The sequence below is a fragment of the Ornithorhynchus anatinus genome, chromosome 11, assembly GCF_004115215.2.
Source record: "Ornithorhynchus anatinus isolate Pmale09 chromosome 11, mOrnAna1.pri.v4, whole genome shotgun sequence".
In the NCBI taxonomy this organism is placed as follows: Eukaryota; Metazoa; Chordata; class Mammalia; order Monotremata; family Ornithorhynchidae; genus Ornithorhynchus; species Ornithorhynchus anatinus.
Genome location: NC_041738.1, coordinates 14,081,565 through 14,094,883, shown reverse-complemented (window position 1 = coordinate 14,094,883; position 13,319 = coordinate 14,081,565). Strand labels below are relative to the sequence as shown.

At 48.5% G+C, this 13,319-nt stretch overlaps 1 protein-coding gene across 1 annotated transcript; it reads left to right on the top strand.

The window, feature by feature from the left end:
- The first annotated feature begins 5,098 nt into the window (after window positions 1-5,098).
- Window positions 5,099-12,671, top strand: LOC100091723 (keratin, type I cytoskeletal 25). The gene is made up of 8 exons (XM_001520473.3): window positions 5,099-5,524; window positions 6,258-6,340; window positions 6,675-6,831; window positions 7,999-8,160; window positions 8,249-8,374; window positions 9,185-9,402; window positions 10,724-10,791; window positions 12,253-12,671. The coding sequence occupies exons 1-8, from the start codon at window positions 5,099-5,101 to the stop codon at window positions 12,360-12,362; spliced, it is 1,350 nt and encodes a 449-aa protein (XP_001520523.2). The 3' UTR covers window positions 12,363-12,671.
- Window positions 12,672-13,319: the final 648 nt, after the last annotated feature.

Here is a 13,319-nt window from a genome sequence, read left to right as displayed (position 1 = left end):
GCAAGTGGTTCCGCCTCTCTGAGCCTCAGTTCCCTCATCTGTAAAAGGGGGATCGAGACTGCGAGCTCCACGTGGGACGGGGACTGTGTCCAACCCGCTTCGCTCCTCTCCACCCCACACAGTAAATTTTACAGATGAGGGAACTGAGGCCCAGAGAAGTGAAGTGACTCGCCCACGGTCACCCAGCCGACAAGGGGCAGAGCCGGGATTCGAACTCATGACCTCTGGCTCCAAAGCCCGGGCTCTTTCCACCGAGCCACGCTGCTTCTCTAATAAGAAAGCCTGGCAACTGGAGGCGAAGGCAGGAAGGGGAGAAGGCTTTTTAGCTTTTCTTTCGAGTCTTCTCTTTCTCTAAGATTCTTTCGACTCTGTAAATCCGTGACTCCCCCTCTCTCTTTTCACGTATACACCGTCACACGGGGGCAAGTCACTTCACTTCTCCGGGCCTCAGTTACGTCATCTGTAAAATGGGGATGAAGACGGGTGAGCCCCACGGGGGCCAACCTGATTCCCCTGTGTCTCCCCCAGCGCTTAGAACAGTGCTCTGCACATAGTAAGCGCTTAACAAATATCAACATTATTACCAGGAGTTGGTCTGCTAGATTAGACTGTAAGCCCGTCGATTAGACCGTGCGCCCGTCGAAAGGGCAGGGACTCTATCTGTTACCGATCTGTACACCCCAAGCGCTTAGTGCGGTGCTCTGCACATAGTAAGCGCTCAATAAATACTATTGAATGGGTGTTTTAATGCTACAGGCACTCTGTTCTAACTTACTCCATTCCCCCGGCCTTTTCTTTACTGATTTCTTCTCTTATTTGTCACTTTCCCTAGATCCATTCCCACTCTTTTCCCTCCTTCTCAGATGACAATTCATTCTGAATCAGTCCAAAATTAGTGGCAAAGGAGCGAGACCTGGGAGTCAGAGGACCCGGGTTCTAATCCTGGCTCCGTCACTTGTCTGCTGCGTGACCGTGGGCAAGTCATTTCGTTTCTCTGTGCCTCGGTTTCCTCATTTGTAAGTTGGAAGTTCCATACCTCTTCTCCCTCCAAATGAGGCCGTGAGCTTCACGTGGGTCAGGGACTTGTGTCTGACCTGATAATCTTCCATCTACTCCAGCGCTTAGCACAGCGGTTGGCACATAGCAAGCGCTTAAAAATGCCACGGTTGCTATTACTATGAGGACTTGGGGTGCAACAGAAAGGTACACTTTAATGCAGGAACTATAACAAGTTATCCTGAGATGCCAATGTTCAAAGAAAAAGATGAGAACCGTGGCTCAGTGGAAGGAGCCCGGGCTTGGGAGTCGGAGGTCATGGGTTCGAATCCCCGCTCTGCCCCTTGTCAGCTGTGAGACTGTGGGCAAGTCACTTCACTTCTCTGTGCCTCAGTGACCTCATCTGTAAAATGGAGATTAAGACTGTGAGCCTCACGTGGGGCAACCTGATTCCCTGTACCTACCCCAGTGCTTAGAACAGTGCCCTGCACATAGTAAGTGCTAAACAAATACCAACATTATTATTATTATTATGTTTCAGGGTTAAGGAGACATACTTCTCATTCAGTGTACCTTGTGACCGGCTGCATTTTCAAGAATGGAATCATGACAAAAGTAAATGAATCATTAAGAGAGACGTGTGGTTTGCCTGCGCCATAAAGAGAAGTTGTGGGAAAGGAAGTGAATACAGTGTACGTTTGCTTAATTTCCTCTAAATTCTTATATTCCCATTGCAGTTTGCAGATTTAACCCAATGCTAACTCCCTGACCCACACTCTTTGGGATGAAAGGGAGGCAGCGTGGCTCAGTGGAAAGAGGCCGGGCTTGGGAGTCAGAGGTCGTGGGTTCTAATCCCGGCTCCGCCACTTATCAGCTGTGTGACTTTGGGCAAATCACTTCACTTCTCTGTGCCTCAGTTACCTCATCTGGAAAATGGGGATGAAAACTGTGAGCCCCACGTGGGACAACCTGATGACCCTGTATCTACCCAGCGCTTAGAACGGCGCTTAACAAATACCAAATTATTATTATCATTAGTGGATTGAGCGTGGGCCTGGGAGTCAGAATGACCTGGGTTCTCATCCTGGCACTGTCATAATCTGTGGGGTGATCTTGGGCAAGTCACTCCAATTCTCTGGGCCTCCGTTTTCTCACCTGTAAAATGGGGGTTAAGAACGTGAGCCCCACGTAGGTCGGGGACTGTGTCCAACTTGATCACCTTGTATCTACCCCAGCACTTAGAACAGTGCTTGGCACTAGTAAGCGCTTAACACGTACTGCTGTTATTAGGAAACTAACCCGTCCAAACATCAGTCAATGGTATTTAGAGGGTGTTTACTGGGTGTTGAGCCCCGTACTAAGCGCTTGGGAGAGTACCGTACGACAGAGTTAGCAGACGCTTTCCAGGTCCACTACGAGCTTACAGTCTAGAGGGGGAGAAAGGCATTAAATTAAATTACGGATATGTACCTAAGTGCTGCGGGTCAGAAGGTGGGGCAGACATCAAGCGCTCAAAGGATACAGATCGAAGAACAAGGGTGACACGGAAGGGAGGGGGAGTAGGGGAAACGAGGGCTTAATCGAAGAAGGCCTCCTGGAGAAGATGTGATTTTAATATTTTAATAAGGCTTTGAAGGTGAGGAGAGTGGTGGTCCATTGGATGTGAAGGGGGAGGGGGTTCCAGGCCGAAGGGAGGATGCGGGAAAGGGATCGGTGGCAAAATGGATGAAATCGGGGCGCAGTGGATAAAAAAGGTGCTAGAGGAGCGAATTGGGTAGCCCGGGAAGTGGCAGGAGATCAGTGAGGTGAGGTAGAAGGGGGGAAGCTGATTTAGTGATTTAAAGCCAACGGTAAGGAGTTTCTCTCTGACGTGAAGACGGATGGGCAACCACTGGAGGCTCACGGGGAGTGGGGAGACGTGGACCGAACTCTTCTCGGAAAAATGATCCAGGCAGCAGAGTGAAATATGGACTTGAGGGTGGAGGCAGAGGGGTCAGAGAGGAGGCCGATAGGGGATACGACAGAGGAGGTCTAAATAACAGTAACACCACCCAAAATAGTATTTGTTAAACACCACGTTTCAAGCACTAGGGTAGATACAAGTTAAGTCGGACCCATTAGGTCCCTGTCTTACGTGGGGCTCGCCGTCTAAGCGGGAGGGAGACTATTTTACAGTTGAGGAAACTGAGACGAAGGGAAGGGAAGTGACTCGTCCAAGGTCACACAGCAGGCAAGTGGCAAAAGTGGGATTTAGAAGCCAGGTCCTCTGACTCTAAGGCCCATGATATTTTCCCTGGGCCACGCTCCACGGCCACGCTCGGTCACGTTGCCAACCCTCTCCAACTCTCTGCATCCAAATAGGTGGGATGTTGGTCCATTCTCCCATGGACCCTGCTCCTCTTGGGCGGTGATTAGTGATAAGAAAGAAATTCAACAGGACGAACACAGGCTTCTAGACCAGGAAATTAAACGACTTCAACGTCCTGGCTTAAAAGCAGCACGGCCTAATAATAATGTTGGTATTTGTTAAGCGCTTACTACGTGCAGGGCGCCGTTCTAAGCGCTGGGGGAGATACAGGGTCATCAGGTGGTCCCACGTGAGGCTCACGGTCTTCATCCCCGTTTTACAGATGAGGTAACTGAGGCGCAGAGAAGCGAAGTGACTCGCCCACAGTCACACAGCTGACGAGTGGCAGAGCCGGGGTGAATAGAGCCCAGAACTGGGAGTCGGACGGACCTGGGTTCTAATCCCGGCCCTGCCATAATCTGCTGTGTGATTCTGGGCAAGTCACTTCACCACCCTGTGCCTCAGTTACCGCACCTGTAAAACGGGGACTAAAAGTGTGCAGCCCACGCAGGACGTGGACTGTGTCCGACCTGATTAGCTCATATTTCCCCCGGCACTTAGTACTCGATCGTATTTATTGAATGCTTACTGTACTAAGCGCTTGGGAAAGAACAGTGTAACAATAAACGGACACATTCCCTCCCCACGACGAGCTTACAGTTTAGTACGGCGCCTGGCACGTAGTAAGCGCTTAACAAGTACCACGGAAAAAAAGAGAGAAAACCAACATTTTTCGACTGGAGAATCCTGACGGAAGGGAAGCCATTAAAACCAGTATGTCATAAGCAATGCTGGGATGCCGACGGATTCATCGGCACATCAAGATCCCGGTACTGTTTACGCTATATCGTACGTTACAGATTCCCGGGGCTTTTAAGGATGAAAAGGACGGGATCTGATATCACATTTCCTCACGTGTTCAGTGAAGAATTTGAGGAAATGAAGATGAATCCCCTGACTGCTTTAAGCTATCCAACTCCACCCTGCTCACCTGCAACCTAAGCAGAGAATGATGTCGGGCCAGTTTCCAGGGAAGCTTCCTAATGGGTAGGGCTAGAAACTCTCCCAAATGACACCTCTTCCCCCCACCAAACCCAACAGCAATTACGGCTTGGCTGGTAATTACAGGCGAAGATCAGAAGAAATGAATATCTCCCAAAACTGAGGAATAATCAGTAGCGTGATTCACCTGGGAGATTGTCAGATTACCAGATTCGTGTCTCTTTAGAAATGGCTACGGATGGAAACTCGGACAGCTCGAGGAGAGGGTCGGGGGTCCGGACCTCATCCTATCATCTCAACCCCAACTCTTGGGAAAAGAGAATCCTCGGGGATTTCGGAATCGAACCGTGGTCCCCGAAACCCGAAGCTGAATTATCCTCCTCATTTCATTAAGGTCGGACGGAGGGCGTTTATCCTCCGGAGGTCCGAAGGGAGGGATTAATCATCCAAAATTAAAAATGAACTAAGGGCTCTGACACTGATGCTCCGCGCCCCATTTTGGAGATAACAAGCCACCCTAGGGCAACTACCCACCTACGGGAATGGACCGACGAGGGTTAAATACTCATTAGCGAGGACCATTCAATTAGGGTAAGCTGCTGAGCTGGCATACCAAGGTTTCTCTGGGTTGGCAGAATTCAGGCCGAAACCCTGGCCCGACTGAGTATAAAAAGACGAGCGAGGCGACCTAGACCTCATCCGCTCCACCTGCGTTTCCCTGAGACCTCGGCACGCTCTAATCTCGGCCTTACGATGTCTCTCCGACTTTCCAGTGGATCCAGGAGGATTTGCTCCCGTCCCCCGGCGGGTTCCGTCAGGCTGTCCGCCAGCGGGGCCGGTTTTGGGGCCGGGAATGGCTGCGGGGTCCCGGGCATCGGGAGCGGCTTTTCTTGCGCTTTCGGGGGCGGCTCGTCCGGAGGGAACCTGGGAAGCGCTTCCTGCTCGGCCTTCGTCGGGACCGAGGGCGGGCTCCTGTCCGGCAACGAGAAGGTGACCATGCAGAACCTGAACGACCGCCTGGCCTCCTACCTGGACAACGTGCGGGCCCTGGAGGAGGCCAACGCCGACCTGGAGCAGAAGATCAAGGGCTGGTACGAGAAATTCGGTCCCGGTTCTTGCCGGGGACTCGACCATGACTACAGTAGGTATTTCCCTATCATCGAGGACCTGAGGAATCAGGTGAGAAACCTTAGATTTGGCTTTTGATCCTGAACTGACATTTGAAGTTTAGTTAGCTGGAAAGCTTAACGTCTCCCAAAAGTAGATGACTTAAACTCGTTGTCCACCTACACTTAAAAAAAAATTAGTAAGACATTAGGATTTCCTGGGGGTTTTTAAGGTGGCATCTGTTAAGCGAGTGTGGGCCGGGCACTGTAGTAAGTGCTGGGGGTAGATACAAAATGATTAGGTTATTATTATTATTATTAAGGTTGTTCCACATGGGGCTCACAGACGTAATCCCCATTTGACACATGAGGTAACTGAGGTCCAGAGAAGTGAAGTGACATGTCCAAGGTCACATAGCGGACAAGGGGCAGAGTCGCAATAAGAGCCCAGGTCTCCTTCCCACTAGGGATGTTGCCTCTGTATCACAAAGTGCAATCGGCTGGAAACCTGGCAGGTTTCCAGAGGAGAAATAACGTTGGTGAAATTTTTAAGACCGTAGATTCCCTTCACTCAGTAAATGTACAAATCCTCTCAGTTATCCACCATAGACTGCAGTATTTCTACCCATACCCTTACCTATATCTATCCTCATTGGATAGAGAAGGTTTAAGTCCATGACAAAAGTGATACCAAGCATTGAAGGGTCTTTATATTATTTCTTTTTTTCCATCTCTTCAGCTGTAGCTCTTGAAATGTAAATGTGATGCCCTTCAGTGTTTTTCACAATCAATCATCTTGTTTCCAGATTATCTCTTCCACCACTTGCAATGCCAGTGCCGTGCTGCAGATCGACAATGCCAGACTGACAGCTGATGACTTCCGAATGAAGTAAATAGAGGGGGAAAATGTCCTTGCTACTAATGCACAACGAAAGGGTTCATTTATTTTCTGTCCCCCGCGTGAAATGTTTCTGTGATCGTTCCGACGGCCTTATTGAATCAAAGTTCAATCTTTACCAAGTTATGAGGCTGTTTCCCCAGATAATTCGTGCTGAAGAGAAACTACCACCTGAAAGCCCATCTGTTGTCCTTAGGACAACACATTTCAACAACTTGGAGCTTTCTCTATTGCAAAGTTCAGATAGCGCAGGATTTGGTTTTGTGGTCGACGCTTCCCGAACTGATCCGCCTGGCCCTGAACCGCCTTTGAAAACTCTCCTCAGGTTTGAAAACGAGCTGGCTCTTCACCAGACCGTGGAGGCCGACGTCAACGGCCTGCGGCGAGTCCTGGACGAGCTGACCCTGTGCAGGACGGACCTGGAGATCCAGTACGAGACCCTGAGCGAGGAGCTGACCTACCTCAAGAAGAACCACGAGGAGGTAGGAATATTTCTGAAGGGCAGATGTCTCTTTCGGGAAATGAGTAATCACAAAAGACAGATTTAAAGCCTTGGCAAGAAGGTAGTGTTGTCCTCTCATCCCATTCTGATACATTATTACTAATCAATCAGTGCTATTTATCGAGTGCCTGGTGTGTGCAAGGAACTGTATTGAGTGCATACAAAACAATCCTTCCCCACAAGGAGCTTACCGTCTAGAGGAGGAATGATAATAGTACGTATTAGAAAGAATAAGCCGGAACAGAGGTGAAAATTTGCCAGGCAAGTGCAATCTGTAGGGAAAACCCAATTACAGTGTAACGGAAATAGCGATGCCACTGTCACGTAGAGCTGTGAGGATAATTTTAAAGTGAGTGCCCTTGTTATTGCAAGTTGCTTATGGAATTGTATCAGTTCTCACTGTATCGAGGTTTCATCTGTATGTGTACGTGTCCAGCCCGATTTGCTTATATTCAACCCAGGGGTTAGTACAATGCCCGGTACGTAGTAAGTGCTTAACAAATACCGCGATTATTATAAAGTGGCTGATATTTTCCACAGAAGTTGTTCAGGGTGAAAAGATCAGCAGGTTCACGAGGGGTTGGGCAATATAAATGGACGAGAGGTCCGCAACAAGTCACGAGGGAGGAATTTAAGACCGTGGGGGGATAAGCTTGAGATGTTGAGAAGGCTCACAGAGGGAATTGGTAGGTTATTGGCCGACAGACCCATCAAGGACTTTTAGAAGGAGAGGTATGTTCACCATAAATCCAAACGTTTAGGATGGATGTGCATGAGGCAGTAATCGTGTGGTTCCTCTAAATATCCTATTGTCACTGTCACAGACAAAATACTGGGCTAGATGGATCAATGGTTTGACCCAGCGCAGAGATTTCTTACATCCTAGAGTTCATGATTATTTTTTTTTTTCCTGCACTGGACTTTTAGATGAAAAGATTCAGAAGTAGTCTCTGAATTATTCATGCTAATGTCTGTCTCCCCCTCCGGACCGTAAGCTCGTTATGGGCAGAAGGCACGCCTGCTAATTCAGTTGTGCTCTGCCAAGCACTTAGTACAGTGCTCTGCACATAATATGCGCTCAATAAATACGATCGATCGAGCAGGGATTCTGCATTTCTGGGGTAATTCATGTTTTCCTCCCTTCCAGGAAATGAAAGCTCTCCAGTGCGCCGCCGGTGGGAACGTGAATGTGGAAATGAACGCGGCCCCGGGCGTCGACCTGACCGTCCTCCTGAACAACATGAGGGCCGAGTACGAAGATTTGGCTGAGCAGAACCGCAGAGATGCCGAAGCCTGGTTCAACGAGAAGGTGAGTCAGTCTCGGGTAACAGACCCATCGGGCGTCTCAAAGGTACGCTCAAAACAGCGGTTGGACTGGCTTGTTTCTGCTGTTTCAGAGCGCGTCGCTGCAGCAGCAGATCTCCGAAGACGTTGGGGCCACCACCTCGGCCAGGAACGAGCTCACGGAGATGAAACGCACCCTCCAGACCCTGGAGATCGAGCTCCAGTCCCTTCTGGCCACGGTAGGCAGGAGACCACTTCCCTTTAGCTCTTCAATGGTTGCTATTACCGAATTTACTCATTAACACCGGAAAATGGAGGGTTTGCGGGCACTAGAGAAGGGGGTGGGAAGATGTGCTCCCTTTGAAGGGGGAAATGCCTTGATTCGTTGAGAGCCGAGGCGGGTGAGAGATGAAATGGAAGAGGTAAAAAAGCTATGCCTCCAAGTCCGCGTCCAGCCAACAATAGAATAATAATAATAATAATAATGACATCGGTTAATAATAGTGTCTGTTAAGCACTTACTCTGTGCCAGGCACTGTACTAAGCGCTGGGGTAGATACGAAGTAATTGGATTGGACACAGTCCCTTTCCCACACAGCGTTCACAGTCTTCATCCCCATTTTCTAGATGAGGTAACTGAGGCAGAGAGAAGTGAGGTGGCTTCCCCAAGGTGATTCAGCAGACAGGTGGCAGAGCCAGGATTAGAACCCAGGTCCTTCTGACTCCCACTAAGCCACGCTCCTTCTCTAAGCACTTACTATGAGGCCAAGCATTGTACTAAGGCTGGGGTGCGTACAAAATAATCAGGTTGGACACAGTCCTCGTTCTACACGCTCACGGTCTAAATGGGGGAAAGAATAGGCATTGAATCCCCATTTTACAGATGAGGAAACTGAGGCACAGAGAAGTTAAGCGACGGAAAGTGGAAGAGCCGGATTTAGAACGGAGGTCCTCCGGCTCCCAGGCCCGTGCTCTTTCCTCTAGGCCAGGCGGCTTTCCGAACTTCCCCTTTGAGATATCCACGATACGCATCCACGTTCTTCCCCCAGAAACATTCGCTGGAATGCTCCTTGACGGAAACGGAGGGCAATTACTGCGTCCAGCTCTCCCAAATCCAGGCTCAGATCGGGGCCCTGGAGGAACAGCTGCAACAGGTCAGAACGGAAACCGAGGGCCAGAAACTGGAGTACGAGCAGCTGCTGGACATCAAGGTCTACCTCGAGAAAGAGATCGAGACCTACTGCCGCCTGATCGACGGAGAGGATGGGTAGGTGGGACTATTCTGGAGGTGTGAATAACACAGCCTTGCCTGTGGAAGTAAAATGGACGTGAATGGAAGGGTGCTGGAAGCGGGGAGGGAGTCCAAATGGCTCACTCTCTGCCTGGAGAAGAAAACGATTCTGAAAATAGATTATTACAAGGTTTCCCTTAAGCAATCTCAGGTCGGGGAACCGGGACAACCGGCTTGAAGGGGAGGCCAGGACTCATGGTGGGTGAGGCGGCCAGACAGAGGGGGCCCAAGGGAATCTGGGCAAAGAGGGGCTGAGAGATTCCTCTGCATCCCACTTGATCTCTCTGCCACTCCTTGTCGGGGAGTGAAAGAATGAATGTCAGCTGGTCAGATTTCTCCTGAGAGATGTGCAGGGAGTTCCGATAGTCGATTGATGTTTTGATGAATTATTATGGTAGGTAAGCATCGTGCCACCATCTCAGGGGACCCGAAAGAAAGCATTAAAAATTTTACCTTCTGAATCTGCCATAGAATGTTGCCAACTTTCAGTAGGACAGAAGGACACTTTCTGACAATTCATTTTTGCCTCCCAACCCAGGCTGTATCCTCCAACCACTCCAACTTAGCACTCAGCCAATTACACACCCACGCACTCAATCCCACCCGTAGCGCTCCCGAGGAGTTCAGCACTTACTCGCTTCCATAGGCATTCTTCCTTTCCCTTAATCGAATTGGAAATTATTAGATTAGATTAGATTATTAGATAAATTAGATAAATCAGATTAAATTATTTTCTCTCCGTCTTCACTATTAAACTGTACGCTTCTTGCGGCCAGGGCACCTGCCTTTTAAATGCATTGTACCGTCCCAGATGCCTCGTACAGGACTGCAAACACTGTACACTGTCAATCAATTCTATTAATTGGAGAGGAGCATTAGAGTAGCGCATTTAAGGTCTGGAATAATCTCTCCCTCAAACATCGTCCGGGACAATGGGTTCAAGCCTGTATCAACCAACTCTCTTACACTGAACTCTCCCAAGCGCTCAATAATAATGTTGGTATTTGTTAAGCGCTTACTATGTGCACAGCACTGTTCTAAGCGCTGGGGGAGACCCAGGGGAAGCAGGTCGTCCCACGCGGGGCTCACAGTCTTAATCCCCATTTTACAGATGAGGTAACTGAGACGCAGAGAAGTTAAGTGACTCGCCCGCAGTCACACAGCTGACAAATGGCAGAGCTGGGATTCGAACTCATGCCCTCTGACTCCAAAGCCTGTGCTCTTTTCCACTGAGCCACGCTGCTCGATACCCCATAAGCGCTCAATAAATACGATAAATTGTTTGATCCTTTCACAGTGCCTGTAAGTCTGGAAGTTTCAAGTCTACAGGTTATGCATCTGGAGTTCTGGCAAGTCAACTCAAAGGTAATCAGAATGGAATTCTTTTTCTGGCAGCCCCCCCCCTCTCTCTCTCTCTCCATGTATTTATGTGCACACACACCCACAATCACTCTCACACACACACACACACACACACACATACACTGCCCTTCTGTTGATGCAGTGGTAAGAACCCGGCTTTAAAAATCAGGACACCCGGGTCCTAGGCCCAGTTCCGTTTGCTGGGGCTGTGCCGTCAGTGAGTAACAGCGATGACTGACGAACCACCCAGGGCATTCCACAGAGGGGACGGACTCCCCCGGGACCCCCTAAAATATGTGGGCACGAAGACCTGAGCAACTTCCAAGGCAACCAGCCGCGTGCCAGGCTAGAGCACTGCATCACAGAATTAGCTCTCTGCTGAGGTCATCGTGGCCATAAGTAGATCTTGCACATACAAAAGACTCTGCCTTTTGCACTGTGCTGTACCCTTGACCGTCAACCTGCTCACTGCATTTCATGCCCCACGAGAACGCGACTGACAAGTCCTCAGCGCTCGAATCAATTGAGATTCTCAACCCCGAAGTCTCAGGGTTCACTCATCATTCCTGAGGAAAGATTCCAATCCTTTCTCTCTATCCATCCCTACATATCACTAAATACATATACATGTGTGTGTGTACGAAGATACTGTGAACCACTCGTCCGTCAATTTATACAGCGGAAGGCGTAGGGAGTGGTTTGGATGAATTTGTGGATGAACAAGCTCCTTTGGGCAGGGATCTCATCTACCAAGTCGATTGTACTTTTCCAAGTGCTTAGGAAGTGCACAGTAAGCGCTCCATAAATACGTTGACTCTTCGATTTACTAAAGGGAAAGTTAGGGCCATAAAGGGGTAAGTTAAGTTTGCTAAATGGTTCATCTCTAAACATTAGGATAGATAGGGAGTCATCGCGCAGTTCCGTTAAGCACATATTGTCGCTACGGGAGATGGGATTCTGAACTGGATGGCCCAGGCTGAGCCAATAATGATATTTCTAATGGTCTTATGTGCTTGCACACACACTTTATTTTAAAAATAAGAATTTGGGTGCAACACTTCAACTGTGGAGACTGATTTAAATGAAAGTAACAAGTGGTCATACCTTCAACGGTCTGAGGAAGATGATGTGATAACAAGGATGACAGTCACCCTTGCTAGATGTTCCACCCTCCGACCCTGTTAAATACAGTAACTGAACACCCCCCTCTATTTAACTAAAACACAATTATTCTTGAGAGACTTTGCTACAGTCATCTCCCACTTTAACAAAACATCACAATAACAAATTCCCTTTGCAGCCCCATTTTGAGAAGTGCTTTTAAACAAACTAGTTTGGAAACTAAATAGAAACCATCTCCGTATGTTCGGCTTGTGAGAAACCCAAGCTCCTTGAAGTTTTGTTAAGAAGTGTACGGCGTATCTATTTCTGTGAGCTGATCGCTTTTAAAAATTTCACTTTCAGAACCTTCCAAAACTATCGTGGTTAAAAAAGTTCTCGAGGAGGTGGACCAGCGCAGTAAAGTACTTACAACCCGGCTCCACTCACTGGAGGAGAAGCCTCAGAGTAAATGAAGATGAGTCGAAAACCGGAGCTGTCAGCTCAGACATCCTCAAACAAGGGGAAGAATTCAGCACTCACCTGGATAACGTACCACTCTAAAGAAAACTTCTGCCGCTTCCTTTTCACTTACCGAGATCTTGCCTTCTTCGCTTTCAATCAAAAGGGGGAGATTGTCTGACTATTCTCGGGCATATCCGTGGATAGTGATGCATCTGGAAGCATCATCACTGTGCACGAAAGACAATCCTCGCTCCCACTACTAGCCTGTTTAGCATCCTGAAAATTTTATTCTGTTTCAATTTCTTAATGCTTTAATAAACCTTAACATCTGCAAATCAATTTTAGATCATGACTGTCCTTTACCCTGAAGCTACGCATTCAGCGGGCACGACATACGCAACTAATTTATGACAACTAACGGTTCGTTGGAAGGAAAGTCATCGTCGTCATCATCATTAGTATTTCTTTAACTTCTACTGTGAGCGGAACACTTTATAAGCACTGGGAAGAGGAGAATAGAAGCAAAAGGCCTGGATCCCGCCCTCAAAGAGCTTACACTCCAATGGGGAGAGAGAGCAAACCCAGTATTATTTATATACAGTGGAAGTAGAGAAAAGAAAGAAAGTTTGGAAAGAAGAGTGACTGAATAGATAATGAATAAAAAAGAATTCATGTATCCTAAAATACATGAGGACTAAAGCTGTCAGAATTTAATCATTGAAGGCTTCCTGGAGGAGGTGGGATTTCGGAAGGACTTTGAAGATGAGGAGAACTGTGGTCCACTGATCCGAAGGGGAAGGCAGTGTCGTGAGTCACGAACGAGAGGTTGCAGGCTATAATATTAAGGTAATTTGGGGAGGAGCAAAGAGCACGGGCTGGGAGTCAAGCTTAACGCGGGCAGGAGAGTGGAAGAGGGCAGTGACAGAGAGCCTTGAAAGCCTCCTAAGGCTCGTCCTCCTGATGAGCTG